General features: G+C 51.5%; 1 protein-coding gene across 4 annotated transcripts in view; it reads right to left on the reverse strand.

The window, feature by feature from the left end:
- Positions 1-27,341, reverse strand: part of ARSG (arylsulfatase G) — a 129,136-nt gene that overhangs the window by 52,647 nt on the left and 49,148 nt on the right. For all 4 annotated transcript variants that reach the window (XM_062175491.1, XM_062175493.1, XM_062175492.1 and 1 more), the window contains exons 3-5: positions 7,582-7,769; positions 3,812-3,859; positions 1,351-1,462 (exon numbers count right to left, since the gene is read on the reverse strand). In XM_062175491.1, coding sequence (XP_062031475.1) covers positions 1,351-1,462; positions 3,812-3,859; positions 7,582-7,769 — 348 coding nt within the window. The remainder of the gene's footprint in view (positions 1-1,350; positions 1,463-3,811; positions 3,860-7,581; positions 7,770-27,341) is intronic.

Genomic DNA, 27,341 nt, shown 5'->3' on the forward strand with positions numbered 1-27,341 from the left:
ATGCTCATCTGCATTTCTGTCGAATGCATCAGCTTTTCATCATCATTGACACCCTCCTTTCGCTCCCCTTCTTTTTTTCCTATTTGATTTGAACATGGAGTAAAAAGAAGCTGGCTGGTGTGTTACGCCTTCCCACAGTCAGGATTACAGGTGTGAGTCTCAGGTCACAGTTGCTCAGGAGGGCGGTGACATGCTCCCCGGCCTTACCCTGCACCGTGTAAAGTGCAGGCGAATCCCTGGGCACCCTGTTAAAACGCAGACCCGAGAGCGGGGCCTGAATTCCTGCATCTCCAGTTGACAGCCAGGATGCTAGTCCAACGACCACACTTTGAGAAGCAAAGATATAGAAGCAGATTGGAATCTCCACTCCTACCCTTACCAGTTCCCACGTGACTTGGGCAAAGCAAGCTTTTTTGCCTGTAAAGTCAGGTCAATACCTGCTTCCCACAGTGGATTACAGATAAACCTAGGGAGTGCCTAGAATATAACAATTTCTCAACAAACAGCCATCATTACACTAACCATGGTGTTATTAATGAGCCAGCTGAGATTCACTTTCCCAAGTGGCCCAGACACCTGTGGCCTTCAACATAACCTCGGTGCCCTGTGTGCACCAGAGCAGTGGCTTGTGGTGTTCATCACCGAGCAAGGCCTGGTGTCTTTTTCTACCACAGAGGTATCATATGCTTATTACAGAGTACTTGGGTACTTCAATGAAAAGAAGAAAATGAAAACTCTTAGCCCCACCAAGCAGAGTGAGCCCCTATTAACATTCTGGCCTCTCAGAGTCTCTCTCCAGAGGTAATTAAGATCATACTGTTGTTGGCTTGTTTCCTGCTTTTTACACTTGCCATTATATCCTGAACGTTTTCCCATTTCATTGAATATGTTTAAAAACATCCTGTTTAGCACCTGCACGGCATTCCACTGTCAGATGCTGGCTTGCTTGTCCCTGGGAAAGCAGCTCAAAAGAAGCCTGTGCTCTCTCTCACTCCCCCAACTCCCTCCCTATGTGCAGTGTCTGGGCCAGGTGAGTGGTCCTGGAGCACCATCAGCACGCAGAGGAGGAGGGAGAGACTCTGCTGAGCGAGTCTTAGGCATCACAGGGTTCTCCCCAGCTGGACTAATCGATCCAAAACTGGAAAATTGCAACAGAATTCTGTGGACCTCATCTTTGCCGAAAGCTTTCTTGTATTCTGTGCAAACCAGGCCTTTAAATGGGCACTGGGCACACAATCTTATCTGCCGCCTTAACCGCCCCATCAGCATCTTCCACTGGTTTCCTGTGGACCACAGCTTTAACATTTCACCTTGTTCTCACACCATAGCCAATGTGTTGGCTGACATTACCTGGATGGCCCATCCCGCTGTGGACACGCTGGACAAGGAGGGTAGTTGTAGCCTGGGCTGTCAGTACAGCCCATGTCATGGCTGTACGGGATTCCAAAATAGTAATCAAAACCTGGAAAAGAAACAACTGGTGAGCATCCCCCACTTGGCTGCTGTGCCACACGCCTGCCTTCTTACACTCAAGACAAAAATTTAATTTCCTTTGATTTAATATTTCAGTGCTATGGAGTATGTAATTAAAAGAGGATTTGATTAATATTCTTTTGTAGTATGCAAAGAAAATCACTTTGTTGGGTTCTGGCTGTAAGATTAGATCTGCAAAACATCTTGCGATGTTCCCAAGGAAGTAGAGAGAATAAGTGGACACCTAACAACCTTGGTGAAATTATGGACATGATAAATTAATAGCTGGTGAAAATCTGCTGTGTGCATGGCACTCTAAGGGATAAAAGAATAAAGTCTGCCCTTCAGAGACTTTCCATTTTAAGGGAAAATGAAATACACATGCGTGTAGATTAAGCTGCAAGAGATGGACAAATGAACCAACCAGATAAACGCAGTAGGATGAGTTGGAAGCAGGAATCTCAAGATACTCCTTGAAAGATAGGGCATTTCAGCTGGGAGTCAGAAGGTTGGCAGGTTCGGGTTCAAGGTGGTGGGATGAGATGAGACAAGGCAGCATGTGAGTGCTGAGACCTGCACACCTTGTGTCAAGGTTGCCCAAATATCCTCCCTCAGCCTTTCTCTTTTCCAGCCCAAGCTTTCATCCAAAGGATACAGGTACACGTGCAACTAGCATGCACAAACTCTCCCGAAGGAAGCTTTTCTCAATCACTAGAGAGCTTACTTACATTTCTAGGGATAGACAGGACTTAAATCTCCCAAGCACCTGTTATTTATCAGTGGCCTCAAGATCTAAGTCAGTGAGAAGCAGGAGTGGCACCTTTGGCGTCATCTCCTGGCCTCCCTCCATAGGCTCGCTCCATAAGCACTTTTCCCAGACTAACCAAGGCACCTTGCAGTCTCCTCACACTTGGAGGCCTCAAGGGCTTCACCTGGAACTCCCTGCTCTGTGTCTCTCACAGGTGACACTGCATCGGTATTCCTGTCCTAGTTCTAGGGTCAAGTTTCCTGTAGGATTTCCCACTCCTCTCCACACCCTGCTTGCCCCCCTCCTCCAATCCACTTCTAGTCCCAGTTCAGCCCATGGATTCCCCATTAGCCTGGGTGACACGGGTCCTCTCCATCAGCCATGCACTCTTTGAGTTAGGACATTAGGTCTATGTCAACCCAATATGCTTTGTCTACAGAATGGCTAGTAGTTATTGTTATGATTATTGTACTGGCAAAAAAACAAAACCAAAAAACCACCCAATATGTCCCAGCTAACTTGACCTGTACAAACAGATGTGGACACCCCACAGCACTGAAATGTGGCTGTACTTGGTGTCAGGCTGAGTCTAGACGAGGGGTAGCACACTGTTTCTGTGAAGGACCAGAAACAGGAGCTAATGTTGTGGCACAGCAGATTAAGTTACTGCCTGTAACACCCGCATCTGGTTCAAGTCTCAGCTGCTCCACTTCTGATCCAGCTGCCTGCTAATGCCCCTGAGAAAGCAGCAGAAGAGCGTCCAAGTAGTTGAGCTCCTGCCAACCATGTGGGATAAAAGGATGGAGTTCCAGGCTCCTGGCTTCAACCTGGCCCATCTCCAGTCATCATCACGGCCATTTGGGGAGTGAACCAGCAGGTGAAAGCACTCTCGCTCTCTCTGGATGTGGGTGTGGGTGTGGGTGTGTGCCTCATTTTCCCTCTGTTGGTCTTCCTTTCAAATAAATAAATAATCTCAAGAGAAAATTCATGAATTTACACATGAAATGAAAAGTCAGAGAGAGCAAGCAAGGGCACAAATCGCAACCTTGACAACCCATCGATAATTCGCCGAATTGGATGTTTGCAGAATGCGTCACTCAGCAAATTGATTTTCAGAAAACTGGCTCTGACAGTCTGCCCTTGGCCTATACCCCAAAGCCAGAGGAGGAGAGGCCTGTGGCAGTGAAAGGCTGTAGGCTGTAGGCTGTAGGCAGCAGGCAAGAGGCAGCACCTCTCATCTGGGTCCACAGCCAGAGTCCTTGCAAACTCATGAAACAACTGTCACTTCTTACTGCATAGGCCAGGTCTGGACCTCAGGAGGACCCAACGTTCCCTGAAGCATAATGAACTAGGATACAGCAAGGAAACTCATGGGCCTATGACAGGAAAGCCGCCAGGGCATAGTGGCGCCAAGGAGGGGGGACAGGGAAGGCACCAGCAAGCAGGTGCATTGCAAATACACTGAGACCCTGCTATGCTAAAGAAGGAGGGATTCCCCCCAGGGCAGGTGGTTCACGTGTTCGTGGAGACCTTTCACACAGGGAGCCTCATTTTCTGTTTCCCAAGTAATATCCCCCCAAGAATTCTTACCACGGAAGTTGGGGTGATAAGAGCCATGGTGTCCAAGATGCCATTTGCCTGTAGAAAAACCAGAGAGGGAAGTTCAGGGGATCCCCATGGAGGCACCCAGATGCCTGGAGGGGCCGATCTCACACTCAGCTCTCCACAGACTTGGCCCTTGACTGAGGACCAATCCAGAGAGGCTGCAGGTGTGTGGCAGAAGCCATGCTTAGCTCTCTGGGTCCAGGAGGGCATCCACAGAGAGACAGAAAGCCAGCAGGGACGACTCAGGACCTGTGTAGGAAAGCACACAGTGAAAGGGGAAGACAGACCATCACCAGTAGCTTAGAAGGCAGCAGGCTGAGCTTCCGCCTCTCAAAGAGGGTCCAGCAGCCCCATGCAGTCCGCTGTGCCCTGACTCTGCCTCCGCACCCTGGGTAGCTCAGCACACAGGTGCACCTGCACATCATCTCAGAAATACCCGGTTCCCATCTGGCTTCATTGCCTTTCTCTCCGGTCAACGTCAGCAGCCCGCCCAGGCTGGACCACAGCCTGCCTCTCACTGCAGCGTCAGCACCAAGCCACCTACGGGGCAGCAAATGAGAAAAGTCAACCACCTGCTGCTGCCCGCACTGCAAGTGCATTCGGTCAGAGGAAGAACTGGGCAGAGCTCCGACAAGGTCAGAACGCTCTGACCTGCTCAATCCACTCTGAGGACCAGGCCCAATAACAAGGGGGCACAGAAATGAATGGGCTACAAAGGTCCAAACAGCAGCAGCCTTCAGTAACGTAATGGAGAGAAATTAACTGGCAGCTACGGGAATACGGCTGAGTGAGTTATCAATCAAACCCCACTGGCTGCCTTCTAGGGACAACTGCAGGTAGCAAAGCTTGACAAGTGAATCCAGATAAAGGAGCTATGGGGGCCCATTGCTCACTTCCTGCAATTGCTCTGCACATTTGAAAAGGAAATTTAGTACAAAAAAAATTAAGGGAAATGGATGAAGTACATGGAATGCTTGGATTATTCCATGGAAATCTAAAAATTATGGAAATTATATGTATTATTTAAGCATTATGTGCAATGCTTGGATTAAGCATTACATGGAAATATAAGATAATGTGAAAGAAAAGCAGCAGGGCCGCGTATTATAGAAGCAACCAGGTAAGAACACATCACTGGGCCCAGATTAGCAGCAGTGTGCACACCAGGGGCTACAGCGTGGTTATCAGGTTGGATGGTGACTACTCTCCAGATGCCCTATAGACCCCCAAACCTTACGTTAACTAAGAGGGTAGAAACAAACTAATTACAGTGTCTGGAGCTGGGGCCTTCAGGCGGTGACTGGATTGGGTCAGCAGGGTAGAGATTGCAGGATTCACTCCTGGTGGTTCCAGGAGCTCACAAATGGACACAGGTGTCCCCCGTCATTTGCCACGTGATACTCTGGGACACTTTGGAACGTTGACAGCAAGAAGCCATCTTGTGAGCGAAACAGATCTCTCTTTCCTTCCTAAGCAGCTTATCTCTGGTGTTCTGCTGCAGTCATGAAAAGCTGACCGATGCAGATGCGTTTTTAGTTTTCCCTACCAGACGCTATAGTTCATGATTTCGGAAAGTGGATGTGCTTGAATATCCCACCCGGGACATGTGGAAGGTGGGCGGCAGCTCAACAGCCCACCTGTAAACAGTTGCTTCCTGGGAGTTTAAAGGCAGGAAGTGAGAGGGCCAAGGCCAGTTCAGGAAGAGCCCAGCCTCTCTCGCTGCAGCACAAGGTTTTGGAATCCGGCAGCCCTGGGACCAAGCCCTCCTAGCTATGAGGATTAAATGGACACACTAAACAGGTCTGGCCGGGAGAGTCAGCCCACAATGCAGTCCTGGTATTGATGTTGATAACATAATTGTGCCTCAGGGCATGCCGAGAAAGGGATTGTTAAAGAGAGGAAGGTGGGACCTTAATTGGTGACCACTGACCCATGAGGGCCTGCCCTTCCAGAAAAGAGAACGCTACGCTCCAGTTTGAACTATGCTCCGGTTTGAACGTGTCTAAAGGATGCTAGGACAAAGTGGAGTCAACACAGAGGTGCCAGCCCTCAGTGTGGGTACAGCAACCTCCCACAGGTGAGAACAGCTCAGGTCAGGGAGGAGGCACCGACAGGAGTCCCTCCTGTCCCCCTGTAGTTGGCACACCTTCTGGGAATCCCATTGGACTCAGCTCTTCTGGGAGTCAACCTAACGAGCAGCCTGAGAATGCTGCTGGGGCTGCTGGCTCCTGTTGGCCCTGGAGGGGAGGCTGGCATGGAAGCAAAGCCCAAGGGTACAGCTGAAGCCAGACACCTTTCTAGACCCGGCCTCCACCCACCCCAGGCCAGGCAACACGGAACAGGTCTCCCCATTTCTCTGAAACTGTTTTCTCATCTCTACAACGGGTAAATAACCATCATCCCCTGATAAAAATAAACAGACCAGTGCCTGGCACCTAATAGTGAGCAGTTGGACTGGTTGGTCCCGGTGGGAACTGAGGATGCAAAATGCTTGCTTCCTCAGCAAGCTCAAAAGTGCCTGCCCCACTCCTTGGGAGCTTCCAGTCTTATCATGAGAACAGCGAGGGAGCGGGGATTCCATCCTTCTGAGCTCAGTTTACTGTGAAAACAACTTGCCTATCCTACCCCTGCGACAGCATTTTTGTTACTTAGTCTGAGCAAGCCAGACAGAGCAAATAAGATCACAGTTCAGGTCTTCTGATGGGTTTTGTTCCCACCTTGTTACTGATTGTCAAGTTTATTTTTTTCATTCTTCCTCAAAATTGTGCTTAAAAACCCCACTTCCACCAGCCCCTTTGGGTTTTGCCTCTCCAGGAGCCCCCTTCCCGGCCACGTGGCCAGGAGGTCTCTGACTTGAATAAATCTTGCTTTTCTCTCTGCCTTGTCCACTCGGAAAGTCGTCTCCCCTGGGAGACAAAGAACCGAGATGATCTCTCCGCCGCCGCCACTTCACCTGGTAACACCATGCATGCCGAGTAAGAGCATTTAACCAGTGAAACGCTAGCAAACCAAGTCGTTGGACAGCGTGGCAGGTGCTGCTGGCTCCTTCCCATGTTCCGAAGTCCTCACTGACTCGCTGGTAGAATTCTGGTTTAATCCACTGTGCCCAAGGCCACGTCAGCCATTCTAATCCTGCTCCAGTTTCCCAGCCTTCCTTGCGGCGGGGCGGCCACGTGACCCAGCTCCAGCCAGAAAGATGGAAACGCAGTTCAAGATCAAGCGCTGGGGGTGGTGAGAGCTGAGAAAAGACTGGCTTCCCCCTTAAAAGAGGACAAGCGCGGCCGGCACCATCTGCCTCTCTTTTTTCTTTGAGGCGAGGGAACGGAAGCCACCATCCTGCCGTCATGAGGCAACAAGCGAGAGGAGAAACGCCAGCGTGCAAAGATGGCGGAGCAAGCGTGGCGACAGCGTCCGGCTCCCCACGAGCTCTCTCAGAAGCCGACGTAATGAAAACAACCACTTACTGAGGAAAACAGTTCGGTGTATGTCTTAACTCCCTGTAGGTGCTACAGTTCCTCAAAACTCAAAGCACTGTTCAGTGCTGGAAACGAACAAGGCGTGGGGCGGTGGGGCTCTGCGCATGCGCGGCGGCCACCGTAGGCAGTGTGGCGGGCTTGGGTGGGGCTCTGCGCACGCGCGGCGGCCACCGTAGGCAGCGTCGGGCTTGGGTGGAGCTCTGCGCACGCGGGGCGGGCTCAGGGCGGTGGAGCTCTGCGCATGCGCGGCAGCCATCGTGGGCAACGTGGCGGGCTTACCTATCATCCCGGTGACGTAGCCCGCCTGCTGCAGCACCTCGGCCAAGGTGGTCTCGTTGAGCGGAAGGCCCCCGACGGAACTGACCGCAAAGTTGTGCGTGACCCCATTGCGGAGGCCAAGCCTGCCGGTGAGCAAGGAGGCTCTGGAGGGCGAGCAGGTGGAGGCCGCTGCGTGAAAATCCGCAAACCTGCGCAGGAAGGGGAGCGATGGGGATCCCGCCAGCCGCAAGAAGCCAGGGCCCGAGGAACGGGGGTTCACGCTCTGGTCCCGGCCCTGGCGGGGTTTTGGGGGATGAACCTCATTTTGTAAACTAGCCCTCAAGAGTCGTGCTAAGAGAAAACCCTATCCTATGAGAAGGAAGAAGAGTATCCTAAACTCATAAACACCTTTCCCAGCTGTTATCCACTGAGAGGGCCTGGGAGCACTGACACGCGGAGCACGGAGCACACCTAACCCCAATCTCTGACACGCGGAGCACGGAGCACACCTAACCCCAATCTGCTGTAATCACCCTTTTGCAACAAACGGAATCAGCGCTCTGAGGAAGCAGTGAACTCCAGGTGTGGGGCAGGGGAAGTTCAAGGGGGGGGGTCAGGGGCATCCTGTTGCGCCAGAGAACCAGCTCGGAGGGGCTGCCGCCAGCCAGATCGGAGACAATTTGAACATCACAAGAGGAATCGCTTGGGGGTGGGAAGGCAGGTATGGGGGGAAGAACCGCTATATCCCTAAAGCTGTAGCAATGAAATTTATATTTATTAAAAGCTTTCTTTAAAAAAGAATAATTGCTGACACTGATTGTCTACCACCAATAAACAAAAACCGGTAAGTCCATGCCGACAACCAAAAACAAAGCCACTTGCAGCGTGAGCATTTGGCCTAGTTGTCAAGATGCCAGGTAGGATGCCCGCGTCCCACACCAGAGCACCTGGGCGAGTTTCTTGCCTCCAGCTCCTATGGCCAGCTTCCTGCCAGGGCTGACCTTAGGAAGCAGAATGACGGCTCCCATGATTGGGTTCCTGGAACCTGGCTCACATCGGAACTGAGTTCCTAGCTCCCAGCTTCAACCCCCAACCCCACCCCTAGGCCTTTATGGGCACTGGGGAGGGAACTGTTTGATGGGATCTTGCTATCGCAAACTGGCTTTTGAATAAATTAAACATAATTTTAAATATAAAACACTTTTAAAAAAAGATTGATTTTTATTTATTTGAATGGCAGAGTTACAGAGAGGTAAAGACAGATCCTCCATCTGCTGGCTCACTCCCCAAATGGCCACAACTACCGGAGCTGGGTCAGGCAGGAGCCAGGGGCTTCTTTCGGGTCTCCTAGTGGGTGCAGGGGCCCAAGCAGTTGGGCCATCTTCTGCTGCTTTCCCAGGCGCATTTAGCAGGGAGCTGGATTAGAAGTGGAACACCGGAACCCAAGCCAGTGCCCATATGTGAAGCCAGCAAGCCGGGGCTTTAACACTGTGCCAAGCACCAGCCCCAAAACACTTTAGCTTTTTTTTTTTTTTTTTTAATTTGCCACCATTAAAGGAGAACACCATACAACGCCCTACCCTGAACATTTTTAATTAAAGAGAATTAAACATTTTCCCTAGCATTCAGACTGCCCCATTGCCACTGCCAGGAGCTGAAGGTAAGCAGTCCTTGCATAGAAGATTGGCAGCGAGCACACGAGGAAATGACAGCAGGCTCAGGAAGTCACCACTACTGTGCCACTTCCCCCACATAATAACCGATGACCGGAGAGCGTGTTGGGAAAGGGTGACATAGTGTCACCCTCGGGCCACTCAAATGGGACAGAGCTGGTGACCAACAGCTTACAAAATGTAGCGCCCCTAATAACCGGCTCCCTGACCTTGCATGTCTCCTGATGAGATGCAAGATGAAGTTTATAAAATCAAGGATTCTTGCCAAAAACATTTAACCTGAATCTAATCAAAACCTCTGGGCCCAATTTCCAGGTTACAGGAAACACAGCTAATGGGAGAACAAATTAAATAACAAGGAAATCATTTCCAAACCAGTACCGAGACATCTCCTAGGCTCTGCAAAAAGGCAAAACCATGGGGAAGAATCAGGTCAGGACTGTAATAATCTACATGAAGGGAAGCTAAAGCAGCAAAGCCCAATGTAACCCGTCATGTTTGATTGGACCCCAGCTCAAACAACACATGTGAAGGATCTTAAGATGATGTGGTAGAAGATGGTCGGGAAGCATGGTTGTCACCTGGGCATAACACGGTATTGTGGGCATAGGGAAAGGTCAGGTGACTGCAGTATGTATAAGGCCAAGGTGTTCACATCCTCATGATTCAGAGAAACAAATCTTAATTATAGGCGGACTAAAACAGCAAAAATATAAACCACGAGTACACCGCTGTTAATGTTTCTGTTCTCTCAATTTCCTTTTGTATTTGAAACATTTAATTTTTAAAGGGCTTTACAAGTATGGAAGTCTGGAGTCTTGAACAGGGCAGTGACACAGGGGATGTCTCGGGGTTCCGCTGGGGGCAGGGGAGGAGCAAGGCATCGCTGGGTGCAGACTGTGGGGAGCTCTGCAGGCAAGCTCAGCATGGCACCATGCAGGAGGAACACCTGAGAGCAAGGAGGACCAGGGGCTGGCCCACAGCAGAGGGGGCAGAGTGGGAGACTTCCAAGAGCCTCCACCTGAATGCTACCCACAGCCTCTCCCTGGCCACCAGGTCCACCCTCTGAGGTTTGAATGCTTGCCTACCCCTCAGAGACGCCCCATGGAGCTACCAACAGCAAGCAGGACAGAGTCCCTGCCCTTCACCGTGACCTTGCCATCTGCAGAGAATACGGCCTGGAAGGCAGTGAGGTCTGCAGACCAAGAGTGGGTTCTTTCCTTTTCTTTCTCCTTCCCTTCCCCTCCCCCTTCTCCTTTCTCTTTCCATTTCTTTCCCTTTCCTTTCCAAAAAGGTGAGCCTCAAGCTTGAAGACCATAGGGCAAAACCTTTTTAAAAATCACAGAAACTATTTAGCATATGACTCAACAGTTCCTGTCTTAGGAAGAACCCAAAGAGAACTGAAATCAGCTGCTCCAATACTAGTAACACACACATGTTCACAGCAGCACGGTTCACCATAGCCAATCGTCCACCCAGAGAGGTAGACCCACACGCTGGAATAGTGCTGAGCAGGAAGACATAAGTGCTGATGTGTGCCACACATGCATTGATCCTTGACATCACTATGAGTGAAACAAGCCGCACACAAAAGGCCACGGATCGTGATTCCACTTGTACAAAGCGTCCACAGCAGGCAATTTCACCGAGACAGAAGCAAATGGACGGATGCCAGGGGCCGGAGGGAAGGCAGTCGGTGACAACTGAAGGGGCTGGGATTTTATTGTGGAGGAATGAGAGTGTTTTGTAACTCCATAGAGGTGAGGGTTGCACAACAGGAGGAGTGAGTGTGCTAAATGCTGCTGAATTGTTAATGACTAACAGTTTGAAACAGTTAATTTTATGTTATATAAATGTCACCTCAATTAAAAAAACAAAAAGGAAATCTTCCAGAGTAAGAGGAAAAAGCCCAAAGAGAACTTTGAGAAGGGGACCAAGGTGCATGAAGCTGAGGTCTTCTGATGAGAATTTATTTCTAACAAAGAGGGTCCTTCACCATTTCACTCACTTATTCTCCAAATATTTACTGAGCAGCCACCATGACGAGGGACAAGGCCTGTGACAAAGGTTAGGGAAACAAAGAAATTGTCCCCGTCCTCAATGATGCAAGTCCTACAAGGTCATGTCTGTTCCAGCCACTCGCTTAGCATGAGCCCTGGACGTGGCACTTCATGTTTAATCCTGACAGCAGCCCTGGGATGTAGGATTTCGTGCAAATGAGGAAACTGAGGCACCAGGCAGTTACAGAGCTTGCTGCACACTGCTGGAAGCCCCCCCCCCCCCCCCCCGCGCGCGCGTGCACTTTTCTGCAGCCCCAGGTCCTGGCTATAGCGCCACACGGCCAGCTACCCAAGGACACTTGTTCAGACTCAGGCCTGTCCCATCCAGTTCTCACGTGTGTGCCATCCAACCACACTGGCTCCTCTAGGAAGTCCGGAAGCTGGTCTCAACAGTCGAAGGGAAGGGAAGGGGCAGACTCAGCCCCTCCACAGCTGGTCTTGGGGTGAGAACCCCACGAGTAGAGTAGAGATGAAAATGTGCCCATGGTGCTGTGGCGTAGGGGGTAAAGCCATGGCCTGCAGTGCCAGCATCCCCATATGGGCACCAGTTCGAGACCTGGCTGCTCCACTTATGATCCAGCTCTCTGCTACGGCCTGGGAAAGCAGTAGAAGATGGCCTAGGTTCTTGGGCCCCTGTACCCACGTGGGAGACCCAGAGGAAGTTCCTGGCTCCTGGCTTCAGATTGGAGCAGCTCTGGGCATTGCAGCCATCTGGGGAGTGAACCAGTGGATGGAAGAACTTTCTCTCTCTCTCTCTCTCTCTGGAATTCTGTCTTTCAAATAAAAATAAATAAATCTTAAAAAAGAGAGAGAAAATGTGCCCAGTCCCTGGGGCCCTGTGTAAAGGAGGGAGAAGGGAGCACGGATGTGGGCACGGGAAGAGACCAGAGTGTCACAGACACACACCAACACACCTGCATACCGTGCACACGCAGGCACACATATCTCCAAATGCAGCCTGCCATGACCTGAGGGAGCTACTGCATAGGCATGGGAAGGCTCCTAGAGTAAGGGGGTAAAGTACTGGCCTCATCTATCGGGGAAGCTGAGGAGCCCCCTGCCTCCCAAACCTTCGGGGGAAAAAGCAGGTGATCGCGCACCTGCATGCTCTCCTAGGAGGTCTGCGGGAAACAGGGGGCTGCGCCCGCCCTCCGCAGGGGTCCTGAGCAGGTTTGAAGCATGCCAGCCACTGGAAAGAGGAGTCTGGCTTAGCTTTCTCCTAACCACCAGGCACCATTCAGGGTGGCTACCGCTCAGCCAGTTCTCTCCCGCAAAGTCTCCTCCTCCGCCGTCCAGGACGCCTGTCTTCACCATCCATGGCCACCCCACGCAACCCCTCAACTTCCTTCCTGCCCCCCACCCCCAGCTCCCTTTCACTCCGCATCCCCTCACAGCCTCTGGGAAGACAGAGACAGTCCCCGGCCAGTAAGCTGCTGATCTCCAAATGTGTGCTTCCAGTGCACACTGGGTACGGCAGAGACCACCTGCACGCCCCTCTCTCCAGGATATCGCTCTGGGACCCTCTGTACAGTAATCCAGGGCTGCCGTACCGTCTCCACCTCCCAGACCTGCTCCCAGCTGCAGCACCACCATTCACGGCCCATCTCAGCAGAGAGCCCGGGGGACCTGCCTGGACTCCTCACCCTCACTCACTCCTCCCAGCAAAGACGTCACCAAGTTCTATCGATCCTACCCCCACCAAAGAGCTCCCAGATCTGTGCAAACTGTCCGCTGCTCTGTCAGTGCCCCATGGAGGTCCACAGGAGTTGGAGTCGAGGTTACTACAAGAGGCTGATCTTCCTAACACTCCACATTAGTGCAAATGTCTACCTGAAATGCAGATCTGATCACACCAATCCCCTCTGCAAGCCCCTTGGGGCTCACCGGCTGCCTCTGACCCCTCCACACCACAGGCTGCCCGCACGCCCTGCCTCTGTGCCTTTGCACATGCTGTGACCCCTGGAAAGGCCTTTCCTCACCATCCTACCTCACACTGACTATCAAGTCCCAGCTGCCTTCAAGGACTAGTTCAAGTGTTCCCAATGGCTGATCTGTTCCCCGACTGTCCCCCTGCCCCACCTATCTGCAGTACTCCCCGCCCCGCGCCTGTGCCTGTGCCCCTCTTCTCCATGTAATTATACTCACATACCCTGTTGCAAATCCCTTAGCACGGAACCATAATTCTTTGTCTTCACCTTGAGGGCAGGTTAACAGTGCCATAAGCTCTTCTAGGGGCCTCCCACTGAGAGGGGGGACCTGTGTCCCTTTCCCTTGAATCTGGGCAGCTGCTGTGACCAACAGAACACTGTGGAAGCAGTGACCCTGTACCACGTGCTGGGCTCAGGCCTTACAAGACCCGGTTTCCACTTCCTCCCTTGAAACACTTGGGGAGCCGCCGCCATCTATGAAGCAGGACTACCCCGAGGCCGTCTTGCTGGACGAGTCACCTGTGAGCTTTCTGGCCAATGACCCCAGCAGGGGCCATTGCTGGCAATAGGCAGCCAGGTGGGCAAGGACATCTCAGACCTCCCAGCCTGCCCACAGGCGACCTTTGTCAACACAATGCCGAAAGGGAAAATTGCTCAACCAGGAGGTGCCTGGCCTGATGATGATAAAACCAGGAGCTTTGGCTGTTGTTTTGAGCTAAGTTGGGAGATAACTCGTTGCTCAGCAATATGCAACCGGAGCGGTGTCTGCCTGTCTCACTAGATAATACTCGGTTCACTAGGAAGTCCCCAGGCTCCCGAGTGTGTGCTGAGTGATGAAGCCACACTGTCTTCTATTTTTTGTGCAACACAACTCAGACCCGGGCCTCAGCCTCTGACACAATTTCTCAAGGTGGCAACTGGCAAAGAAGGGACACACGGGAAGCAGCGAGATGGTGCTGGGAGATCCCAGCTCTGCCCATCTGGACACCTGGCGTGGCTCGGGAGTCTCTGCAGGAGGCAGGCTGGGTGATGCTCCCGTGACAGAATGAGGGCAGGGAAGGCGTGTGCGCCAGCACGCACCGCTGGCTTTGCACAAGCATGGTGAGGCCCTCCCACCAGAGCCTCAGGGGCATCCAGCCCTCACCCCTCCGGCCCTTCAGTCCTGCCCTGGGGCTGGGAGATGTCCTTGTTGCATTCCTTTCCTTGGGCCTGGGGCACAGGTTTCTTTCAAAGCTTCCCCAGCAGACACACACACAGGGACTGAACTCCTGGGACAAAATCCAGGGCTGTGGATATTGACGGGGCATGCAGCCAGCAGCCACTATCCTTAGAATTCCAAACCCAGTGCCATCCGTGGTTCGCATCTTTGCTCCCCAAACAACTGTTCACCGTTCCCCATGTTGTCCTGTTCTCTTCCTCCCGAGAAGGAATGACAAGGATCTTTCCCAGCTCACACTCTCAAATGGCCCTTACAATAATTCTTATTACTCTCCCGTGATTGCTTACCAACCACTTAATCTGGGCACTCTTCCAAGCACTTCACATACATTAAGTCATCAGCAGCTGTTGCCCGTGGATGGATTCTGGTTTGAATTTGAAGTTCTGCACACTCTGGCCCAAGTTTATTGGTGTCATCTCAACCCCCCCACCCGCCCAGCAGGACCACGTGTACAATTTGTAGGCCAATGCAAAGCAGACACAGTGTTCAAAAATCACCAAGCACTTCAAGACGGCAATGGCAGAGCATTACACAAAGCGCCCAGCCCTTCTAAGTGCCGGGCTCTGTGCAGCTGCTGGGCCACATGCCCCTAACACAAGCTCTGCACAACAGCATCGACCGCAGCTTAAACCCCAGGCAGGGGCTGCTGCTGTGGCATAGTGGGCTAAAGCCTCCACCTGTGGCGCCAGCATCCCATATGGGCACCGGTTCTAGTCCCGGCTGCTCCTCTTCCAACCCAGCTCTCTGCTGCTATGGCCTGGGAAAGCAGCAGAAGATGGCCCAAGTGCTTGGGCCCCAGCACCCACATGGGAGACCTGGAGGAAGCTCTTGGCTCCTGGCTTCGGATTGGCCCAGCTCCAGCCATTGCAGCCAACTGGGGAGTGAACCAGTGGATGGAAGAACTTTCTCTCACTCTCTCTCTTTCTCTCTCTCTCTCTCCTGTAACTCTACCTCTCTACCCCTCAAATCAATTTTTTAAAAAAAATCTTAAAAAAACAAAAACAAAAACAAACAGGCAACCTCTCAGCCCACTGGGCTTCCCAGAGCAAGGGGAGAAATGCCTGTTGACCTCAGGGCCCCAGGCTTTGCTTCCTTTGCCAGTCTCTACAAGTTTATCTGATCTTCTTTAGATATTTCCCTGCATACCTGTTCCTCCCCTACCTCAGTAAACACCACCACCTCCCACCCTGTTGCTCAACTCAGAATCTTTGTTGTTCCTCCTCCTCCTCCCTGTCCACAGCCAAGCTGCTGGTGTGTCCTATCAACCCTACTTCAAACCCATCCTCCCCTCTCCACCCACCTGCTAATGTCCTAGTCTGGGTGTCTGTCATCATGCACCCAGACCACTGCCAGTGTCTCTGCATTGTGTTTCCCATGGCCACCACGTTGCAGAGCCCCAGTGAGCCCAGTGGCACCATGGTCCAGAGACAAATAGGACATGGCATGGCCAGCTATAGGGGGCAGCCGGGCTCTCTTCTTCTATTCCTGCCCCCAACTTCCCCTTCATCCATTTTGCATAGGGCAGCCAAAGTAACTTCAAAAACATTCATCTTAGCCAGCTGATACTAGTCCCCATCTGAAAACCCTTTGGTGGATCCTCAGTGCAATCAAACGAAATCAGAAGTCATTGCGTGATCCAAGGTCCTTCACCGGAGCTTCCAGCAGGATAAGCCCAAGTCCTCAGTGTCCTGAGATGCGTTCTTCTTGGCCACTAGAGCAGGGAATTCCTTCCCCAGCTCTGCCTGTGCCCTGAACAAATCCTGGGTAAGCAATCCCCTGAGTGCCACCCAATGCGGAGGGAGCTCTTGGGGTGGGATGCCACGCAACCCAGCTGGAGCCCCAGGCTGGCCACCTCCACTGCCAGGGGCCTCAATGGTGGTCTTGGAAAGGGGCACAAACATCATCTGTTCCCATGGGTGATATGACACTGGAAGGATGGGGACTTTCCGCCCTGGAGATCTGGACCCCATGTGACATCAGCCCCATGCTCCCTGAAGCTCGCTCGCCAAGCTTGAGTGGAACTTTCTAGAACACCCCAAGCCTATTCCCGCCTCAGGCCCTTTCTGTGTCCGGGACGTTCTGTTCCGGTCTCCACATGGCTGGCCCCTTCACATTTCTCCTCTTAGGGGAGGTCATGCCACCCAGTGACTCCTGCAGCATCACTGACCGCTGTTGTCCCAAGGCCGTCTCTGAACTTGCTCATGATTTTGTCCCCTTACTTGCTGCCCAAGGCCCTCATCTAGAACGGAGCTCCCCAAGAACACCTGTGTGTCTGCCACCTCCCGCCCTGTCCCCAGGGTCTGGCTCTAGACCTGGGGGAAGGCCATTTCCCCACATCAGCAGCAGCTAGAGTCCTGCCTGCTACCTGCTGACACCTGCTTCAGCCGGTCTGGTGGGACCGTCATGGCCCGCACTGATCCGGCTTGCTCAACAGGGCTCTGCAGCCACCACGACTCAGATTTCCCCAGCAGCTGGACTCACAGACATGAAGACGTCAGCGGCCACTCCTCCCTTTGCTCATCTTCCTGCCTCCCAACACACACATGCACGTTATCAGTCATCTCAGAGCCTTCACCTAGGAGCCGCTGGGGAGCTGCAGGGAAGGAAGCACCACCTTTCATCAACACACTTACACTCAGCAAACTGTCACTAGTGCAGATAAGAAGATTCATCCTGGCCAACGCCGTGGCTCACTAGGCTAATCCTCTGCCTGCGGCGCCGGCACCCAGGGTTCTAGTCCCGGTCAGGGCGCTGGATTCTGTCCCGGTTGCTCCTCTTCCAGTCCAGCTCTCTGCTGTGGCCCGGGAGGGTAGTGGAGGATGACCCAAGTGCTTGGGTCCCTGCATCCGCATGGGAGACCAGGAGGAAGTACCTGGCTCCTGGCTTCGGATCAGCGAGATGCGCTGGCCGTAGCGGCCATTAGGGGAGTGAACCAACGGAAGGAAGACCTTTCTCTCTGTCTCTCTCTCACTGTCTATAACTCTACCTGTCAAATAAAATAAAAATAAAAATAAAAAAAAGAAGATTCCTCCTATCAAAGGAATATAAAGAAAGTTCTATGGAAGGCAGAATGATAGGAATTTTTAAAATTAATGTATTTAGTCAAGAGGCAAAGTGACAGAGACAGAAAGAGATCTTCTATCTGTTCACTCCCCAAATTGCCACATTGGCTGGAGTTGAGCTGATTGGAAGCCAGGAGCCAGGAGCTTCCTCCAAGCCTCCCATATGGGTGCAGGGGCCCAAGCACTTGGGTCATCTTCTACTGCTTTCCCAGACCACAAGCAGAAAACTGGATTGGAAAAGAAGCAGCCAGCACTCAAACCAGCGCTCACATAAGATGCCAGCACCGCAGGTGGAGGCTTAGCCTACTAAGCCCACAGCACCGGCCCCAATGATAGGAATTTTAAAAGCATGGACAAACAAACCTGGGTTCAAGTCTGACCCCAATTCCCTCTAGTATGAGACTCTAACTTAGTCTGAGTATCAGTATCTTTATCTGCAAAGTGGGCATGAGCAGACCTTTCTCTCCAGGTTATTTGAAGGTTTCTATGAAGATAGTGCACAAAAGGCAATCAGCAGTATTTTGGTTTTAAGATTTATTTTTTATTTACTTAAAAGGCAGAGTTACAGAAAGATGAGAGAGAGAAAAAGAGAGAGAAGGAGAGATAGGATCTTCTATCAGTTGGTTTATTCCCCCAAAGGCCCCAACAGACAGGACTGGGCCAGACCGAAGCCAGGAGCCCAGGGCTTCTTCCAGGTCTCCACGTGGACGACAGGGGCCTAAGCACTTGGGCCATCGTCTGCTGCTTTCTCAGGCACATCAGCAGGGAGCTGGATTAGAAGTAGAGCACCAGGGTCTCAAACCGGCACCCATGTGGGATGCCGGCGCTGCAGGTAGTGGCTTAAGCTGCTAACCACAATGCTGGCCCCAGAGTATGTTTTTAAAATTCAGGGTAATCAATGTGATTACTGTCATCACTGGCTAACCATGGAGAAAGAACATTCCGTCCAGTGGGGGGTGCAATAATTAAGTAGAGCATGAATGGATCAGAGCACTTGGCTGCTGCTGGTAGTACTCTTGTATCAAGTTCACTGTCACATGTGTGACACAAATCACCCCAGACTCAACAAGCACAGAACAAACTCAGCGTCTTCCCTCCAAAAGCCCCTGTCCTGGTTCACCAGGCTGAAAACCGAAGCTTTATCTTTGAGTCTCTCTGCCACTTCCTGCCTCCTTCAGCTCCTCATTTTCAACGATGTCTCTGTTCACCTGAATCACTCTCTCCGAGCCATGCTAGCACACCGATGGGTCATGCCACCCCGTCCCCAAGTCCTCAGTGACCTTCTCTGCTTAGCCCCATAACCCAGCGTAGTCCGGCTCATGCTACCTGTTTAGCCAGCCTCTCAAGCCTTTGCCACTTGCTGTGGGCTGGATGGTGTCCCTCCAGGAGATACCCCGAAGGCCTCATCCCCACTGCTGTAGAATGTGATCGTACCTGAACATAGGGCCATTGCAGATGTAATTATTGAGATCATCCTGGAAGAGAGTGGGTCGTTAGCCACTGCCTCTGATGTCCTTATAAGGAGAAGACAGAGACACGGGGGGAAGACTGCCATGGCACACGGAGCGAAGGGAATGGCCACGTGAAGACAGAGGGGGAGACTAAAGTGATGATGCCATAGGCCAAGCAACACCCCAGCTGGAAGAAGAAGGAAGACACTTCCTCACAGCCTTTCTATGTCTCCCACATGGATTCACCCGGCGATACCCGCACACTGCCTGGAGCACCCATCACTGGTGTTTCCCTGTGGGGCATCCACTCGTTCTCTACCCACCCCTATCATGCAACTCGTGTGGGGCTGATGCCTGCTCCACGCTCGCAACCAGCCACCCCAATGCCAACCCGGGACTCAACAGTGAGCACAACCTCCTCCACGTTGGGCCCCAGGACCCAAGACTCAAGCAGGACCATACAGAAGCCAGACTTGGAATTTTCTGAACTAGACAGTGAGACATAGCTTTCATTTTCCCCACCATAAAGTGTAAGCCAAGGGCCACTTCTTCCACCCCACAGAAGAACTTTCGAGAATGGGCCAACTGGCTCAGAAGCACAGCCACAGCACAGACGCCTCCAGGGTTCAGTCCACGACCCGAGCCTGGGCCTTCCAACCAGAGCATGCTGGCGATGGCCCTGCTGGTGATGGCCTCTCAGTCTGCCAGAGGACTCAGAGGACAGTGTGTGTGTGTGTGCACAGAATGTTCCAGAAGTCAACCAGGCATGCATCGGTGTGTATGTCGCGGAATAGCTGCTCCAGAGAAACTCCATGTAAGCTGAGACCTGGTGTATAAGTAGGCATTCATCTTGTTCATGATTGTCGTGTAACGAAAATAAGTCCATTCGTCAAGTGCCTACTATCCTGATCATATCGCAGATATTATTTCTAATTTTCAAAAATGCCCTGTAAAACCAGCACCAGAACTCCCACTTTACAGACAAGGAAGCCGACATGGAGAGGGTTTATGTAGCTTTCCCAAGAACACACACAGCTGGTATGAGCACAGGTGCATTTTACGTGCAGGCCCAGCTATTCACCCTGTTTTACTGCAGACTGTAGATCCTACAGTTAGGACACGAGAGAGCTAACATCTGAGCCCAGGCCTGCACACCCCCAAAGCCTCACGTACTTTCTGGAAGGCTGCCTGGGGCTGGGCGGGCCTGCCAAGAGTGTTACAGTAACCAGGTCATCCTGTTACTGGAGCCAGTCTTTGCCTGGGAAGGTCCTGAGATTCACTCTCGGTCGTGTCAGCCCTGAGAGCCTGACTCACATCCACAGAAAACATGTGAGCCTGAGAAAGACACAGGAATTCCGGCGTCCCAGCTGACTTCCAAGGCTAGGCACAGGAACTGGAGTGTTGGCATGGTCAACATGTTTTCTTCCTGTGCACTGGTTACGTGGGAATTCAGAACCTCAGTCTGCCTTGGTGACTGTAGAGTGCATTCGTGCTAAGGGAGCACGAGTGGGTCCCACAAAAAGGCCTTTAGTTTGCCAAGCTTCAGGGACTTTGGTCCACCGTGGATGGGGATACTCAAAAGCTGTTGGCCATCATTACCTCTGCCTGGTGCTATAGATAGAAAGCTTGTGTCTCCTCCCAAACTCATATGTGGAAGCCCTACTCCGCAGTATGAAGGCACGTGGAGGTGGGGCCTCTGGGTGATTAGACTTAGATGAGCTTACGAGGGCAGGCACACCATGATGAGTCCTTTTATAAAAAGGATGACAGGGGCTGGCGCTGTGACGCAAGGGGTTAAGACACGGCCTGCAGTGCCAGCATCCCATGTGGGCGCCAGTTCAAGTCCCAGCTGCTCCCCTTCTGATTCAGCTCCCTGATAATGGCCTGGGAAAGCAGTGGAAGATGGTCCAAGTCCTTGGGCCCCTGCACTGACATGGGAGACCCGGAAGAGGTGCCTGGTTCTTGGCTTCAGCCTGGCACAGCTCTGGTGATTGTAGCCATTTGGAAGCAAAACAGCAGATCGAAGACCTCTCTCTCTCTCTCTCTCTCTCTCTCTGCCTCTCCTCTCTCTCTCCAACTCTGCCTTTAAAATAAATAAATCTTTATTAAAAAAAAAAAAAAAAGAGGACAAGAGACCAGAGCTAGTGCACTCTGCTCGCTCCCTCTCTCTTTCTCTCCCTCCTTCTCTCTCTCTCTCTCTCTCTGTCTCTGTCTCTCTCTCTGTGTGTCATGTAAGCCAAGAAGAGCCCTCACCAGAACCTGACCATGCTGGCTCACTGATCTGATTTCTAGCTTCCAGAACTCTTGAGAAATAAATAAAGCCTCCAGCCTACAGTATCTGTTAAGGCAGCTGGGCTGACTAATATACCCAGCTTGGCAACGGAGTGTGGCCTCTCCCTGAGTGTGTGGATGCCACCCTCTTGGGGATAGCGACAGCTATGAGTTCCTCTGCAGACTACAGGTTCTCTGAGGCTTTGAGTGGCTCCTCCAGTCCCAGACCCTGTGCCTTGGTGGGGTGGGGCCGCTCCAGCAAAATCAGGTGAATGAACAAACAGCCCGGAGAAGAAACTCTGATGCTTTGATCAGAAAAACATGTTTACCCATTTTTTACATGATCACTTAAGCTGATGCATGGGGGCACCACTCCTTCCCCCACGGTGTGTTCAAGTACACAGCTTAACTCAAATACAAGCTTATTCCCAAGTCTTTGGAGAGCCCTGGCTGTCCCCACCCATCTATGTCCTGCAAAACACACAGCCTGAGGAATCCGCCCGCACATCACCTGTTTGGCCTCTCCCAGCCACGCTCTTCAACCAGTAGGGACTAATTAATAAGCAATAAAATGGTTTTGTAATTTGGGAGAGCTTTTGTTTTGTTTTTTTCCCCCCAAATCTATCTGGGCAGGCTTAGGCCAGTTCACCAACAGGGGTCCTAATTAAAGTCTGAAAATACATTGTGCAGCAAAGCTGGAAATACAGAGCCAGACATTACGGCAGCCTGTTAACAAGGAAATCAGCGCAAATTAAGACACAGCCAGACAGCAACCAAAGCCACTTGCCACTGCATGAATTAGATGTATTAGGAGCAGGGAACACCAGTGCTGGCAGGGCGGCCACAAAAGCCCTCGAGAGACATAACGCCGCGGCGTTAAGTGTGTCCAGCCTTCATCGACACAGAATTTAAAATAGATGATGAGGCTCTGGGTGGCAACTCTCTAAATTGCTATGTGACTGGAATAAAAACCCTCCCCGCTCCATTCATAATTTACAGGCTCCGAGATAGAACTGGCTTGCAAACATCATTTGCTGGGGTCTCTGCATACAAGGAGCCAGGGTGGGGAGGCAGTAACTGGAAAGACACTGAAGTACAAGGAGACAAATCAAGAGCCGGCTGGGCTCAAGCCTCCATGTGGCTTTCTGTGAAATGGGGCGACTGCAGACGCACCCCTCAGAGGTGGCCACATGAGGTCCTTGTGATAATGTAAAGCGGGCCTTTTGTCAACTTCAGGCAAACACATAGCAAACAGGGGCACTGATGTTCTGTTGAATCATTCACTCATTCATTCGCCCACTGGTACTCTTGATAAAAGGTTTCCTGGCAGCTGAACTCGGGCAAATTCCTGGGCAAATTCTTCCTTTCCTTTCCTCCTTCTCCCTACTCAAGGAAAGCCATGAACAAGATCTATGACAACAAGACACATACCCAGCGTCTCAGTGCCTCCTGGGTCTGATCCCTCTCTCTCCCTCTCCCTCTCTCTCTCACCCTCCCTCTCTCTTGCCACTGCCCAGAGGTCCCTGCAGTGTAGTCCAGTGCTCTGGGCTGCCAGCATGGACCGCCCCTGGTAAGCTGGGACATTCTATCTCCAAGCACAGGTTGATGACTCTGGTCTTTCTGAGCTCCCTCTGCCTTGAGGATCAAGTCCAAACACTTTGGCGGGCATCCGATGCTCTTCCAGCTGTCCCTGTCCATCAGCGCAGGCTCACGCCCACTGGCCCAGCATTCTCCACCTCTAGAATGCAAGCCCAGGAGAATGAAGGCTTTGGTGATTGGGAGCACAGATTCACCCCCAGCACCGCGGACAGTGCCTGGGAGCCTCTAGGAATACTTGCTGAGTGATGGGCACCTTTCAGTCCTGGGTCTCGGCTCTGCCTACAACACCACCCTTGCTTCTGGCTTCGTCCGGCTAATTTTTTTTTAAATAAGCAATTGTGATCACATTGCTTTTATTATATCAAATCCTAGACCACACACCTGCCTTATTATCAGTGAATTTGACAGATAGAGTTAGACAGTGAGAGAGAGAGAGAGAAAGAAAAGTCCTTCTTCTGTTGGTTCCGCTGCTATGGCCAGAACTATGCTGATCCGAAGCCAGGAGCCAAGTGCTTCCTCCTGGTCTCCCATGCGGATGCAGGGGCCCAAGCACTTGGGCCATCTTCTACTGCTTTCCCAGGCTATAGCAGAGAGCTGGCCTGGAAGAGGAGCAATCGAGACCAGAACCTGGCGCCCACGTGGGATGCCGGCGCTTAAGGCGGAGGATTAACCGCAGCGCCAGCCCCTCCTCTGGCTAATTCTAACTCGTGGCTAAGCTCTCAGTACTCAGGTGACAACACATAACCTTTTCAGACCGACTCTTGGCTCTGCTCTACAGAAGTCGCCTTTCTCTCCCTGTAGCCCCAACCTACTACCCTGAACACAGCTTCTCAACCAAAATGTGAGAAGCCCAGCATGGGGCCTTTGTCTTTCTTGACTAGAATGTGTGAGTGGTGTACTAACCCTATCCCCTAAGCTGGCAATTTGGTTATCTCCAGCTCATGCTCTCAACCCCCAGGGAGAGGAGACACAGAAGTCTCTGTGCTGACAGCACATTACCCTCCTGCACTCTACAGGCTGGGTTTCTTGTCTTACTTCAGTGCCAGGCCATGAATCTCCAAAGGACACAGCCATCCAGCTAAGGGCTCCTAGCATTTATGTCCAGACTGGCTCGTGGTACCGATTCCTTGTTGAATGACTGTATTTGGAAGACTTAAAAGAGCCAAATGACAGCAATTAGACTGGCAGCTTTGAACTTGCAGTTGGTTAAGCAGCTGGCATCAAATCACCGCTGGTTAATAGTTCAGTTCCCTTTTTTCCCCCTAAGATTGGCTACCAACTATGTCATGGTGTTTCTGCACGTCCCCACCTATGAAACAGAGCCACTAGGTAAAAACCTACAGTCTTTTTGGTTAAGCCTGCAGCTTGCCCAAGTAGATAGGTGGGCCTTATGTGATTTTATGTCTGTGTGACCTATTTACCCAAGTGCAAAGGTGTAAATCTGTCTGTATCACAATACTGAGAGTTTACAAGAAAACAGGATGACACCTCCCCAAGCAAACATCTCAGGTTCATGGTCAAGGTCACAACAAAAAAAGATTTCTTCCCAATGAGAATCCTCCACAGCTTGAATCTGAGCTACTGTATGGGTGGGAGAGAGAGAGCTGGAAGGCGAAGACCCAATAGGAGACAGGTCCTTCTCTTGTTGACATCAGTCTTGTCCAGAATGTTCTTCCTACCCTAGTTCCTATAGTGAGCACCAGAACACCAAGACCTCATCACAGTCCCCTGCATTTTGAGTGCTAGCCTGGTTCTCATCTTCCTTTAGTACTGCAAAGTCCCCAAGGTAGCAGATGGCTGAGAAGCGTGTCCTGAGCAGTATTACAGGGTGGAAGGATTCTTCCTAAAAGTCCATTCCAAGAACCAAGATGTAACCAGGTATTCAGCACATAATTCATGCCTCCCAAAGGCCCTTTTTAGAAACAGCCTCAAGTCCCTGGGAGCCTCTGACCTTTGAGTGGTGAATATTGATCTTTGATTGCTAGCTAAGCCACTGCCTGCAACTCCTGGCAGCAGCAGCAGCAGCAGCCACACTGAGTTGATTCACAATCAAGGCAGGGGCAGGCAGGAAGCGAGATCAAGGTGCAAAGATAACAGTGCAAATCAATGCACATAAGTAAGTGTGACTACAATACACTGTCAGCTTCACTTCGGAGCTAGCCCAGCGGATGATCCAAGTCAGGGTGCAGTGTCTGGGCTGCGCTGGCTGGGACCAACCCTCTCACGCTCACAGACCATTCTTCTTATGTAATATGTGGTTTGTCTTACTTTATTTATTCTAGAGGCAGAGAGACAAGGAGAGACAGAGCTGTCAACCGCTACTTCCCTCCCCAAATGTCCAGGATCCAGGAACTCAGTGCAGGTCTCCAGTGTGGGTGGCAGGGACACAGGTACTTGAGCCATCACCTGTTGCCTCTCAGGGTGTGCATTAGCAGGAAGCTGGAATTGGAGCAGAGCCGAGACCTGAACTCCAATATGGGGTACAGGTGGTGTAACCCATGCACCAAATGCCTACCGCAGGGCATTCTCCTCTTCTCCCTCAACAGAACTGTGGCTCATTACAAGTAAGGAAGATCAAACCCACACTTGGAAATCCTAGCTCATTGTTTGAATTCAGCTACCCACCCACACAGGAGACACATGCAAGGCACTCCTCAAGAATCCTGTTACTCACTCATCACCGCTGAAGCCAGCCTGGGCTTTGCCTGGCTGTTCAGTCGATAAGAACCAAGCTCGTGTTGTATTAACAAGGTTATTCGCCAGATTCTGAGTGTCTCACTTGTTTCCAGACTGCTTGCATGTCAGAAAGGAAACCAACAGGATGTGTCTGTCTTCTCTTTTTAAACCATGAGCAATATATTCCTCTGTCTCCTGGTATAACGCATGTTGTCTGACATCTCTCTTGTTTTAACTGCTTGAAAATCTTAAGTTTTAGTTGGTGACTAAGTCCCTGGCACTTTTGCATAACTTCCAACATTTCAATTGTCTTTAGGATATCTTATCGTTTTTAAACTTACCAATGTCCAACAGCACTTCCCGATTCAAAGTTGCCCAGAACACTAGCAAAACGACAGCCCTTGAAGGCCAAGGCCAAACATGCTGGCTGCCTAACCTAACCTACTGACAAGTGCAGAAGGGCCTCACTGCCTCGCCGTGCACAGCCGAGCAAGCACCGGACACTAGGAAGGCCCACACAGCACTGCCCCCTGATAGACAGATGTCTGTGGTTTGGGATGACTTTTTTTGGGGAAAAAAAAAATCATTATTTTTAATATGATCAAGCTACTACATAATCAATGCCAAAACTGGATCATGTGGTAGAGATCTGAGTATGAGAGTAATCACACTTCATTTCTCTCTGGGCCTATGGGCTATGTTGATGGGGATGCCTCTTGACCTCAGCTACCGTAAAAGAGCTAAGGCTGTGGGGTTTTAGGCCTCTCTCCCTATTTTATTTCCACGTCAGTGGAGTTGCAGAAGTCTGGAAAGGGGACACCAGCACTGTGGTATAGTCACTAAGCCTCCACTTGCAGTGCCAGCATCCCATATGGGTGCCAGCTTGTGTCCGGGCTACTCCACTTCTTTTTTTTTTTTTTTTTTTTTTTTTTTTGACAGGCAGAGTTAGTGAGAGAGAGAGAGAGAGAGAGAGAGAGAGAGAGAAAGGTCTTCCTTCCATTGGTTCACCCCCCTAAATGGCCGCTACAGCCAGTGCGCTGCGCCGATCTGAAGCCAGAAACCAGGTGCTTCCTCTTGGTATCCCATGTGGGTGCAGGGCCCAAGGACCTGGGCCATCCTCCACTGCACTCCCGTGCACTCCTGGGCCCACAGAAGAGAGCTGGCCTGGAAGAGGAGCAACCGGGACAGAATCCAGTGCTCCAACCGGGACTAGAACCCAGGGTGCCGGCACCACAGGCAGAGGATTAGCCTAGTGAGCCGCGGAGCCAGCCTGGGCTACTCCATTTCTGATCCAGCTCCCTGCTATGGCCTGGGAAAGCAGCAGAATATGCCCCAAGTGCTTGGGCCCCTGCACCCACGTGGGAGACCCAGAAGGAGCTCCTGGCTCCTGGCTTCAGATTGGCCCAGCTCTGGCCATTATGGCCATTTGGGGAGTGACCCAGCAGATGGAAAACTTCTCTGTCTGTAACTCTGCCACTGAAATAAATCTTAAAAGAAGAAGACTGCAAAGAGGAAGCCAAAACCCGGAGGCACGCAGTCTGCCCTTCTTCTCCCTCCCAGATTCCTTTCTTCTCACCACAATGAATGACATCACAGCTATGTGGCAGATGACACCTTTTCTGTCCAAAAAATGGGCAGACTGCAGCCACCCAAGCCAGATTCCGAACAAAACAGATCAAGAATGAACAGTGTGTACTGGCAGGAGTATAAAGGCAATGGTACAGAGATATCTAAGTGTTGCACTGGGGGTTTGATCAAGGAATGAGAGGAATCTAGCTCATTCCAAGAGGGCAGATAAGTTCTACAGCTCAGTTTGGGGGAGGGGAAGAGAATGGGCCCTAA

This window comes from Lepus europaeus, chromosome 18 (assembly GCF_033115175.1).
Source record: "Lepus europaeus isolate LE1 chromosome 18, mLepTim1.pri, whole genome shotgun sequence".
Classification (NCBI taxonomy): Eukaryota; Metazoa; Chordata; class Mammalia; order Lagomorpha; family Leporidae; genus Lepus; species Lepus europaeus.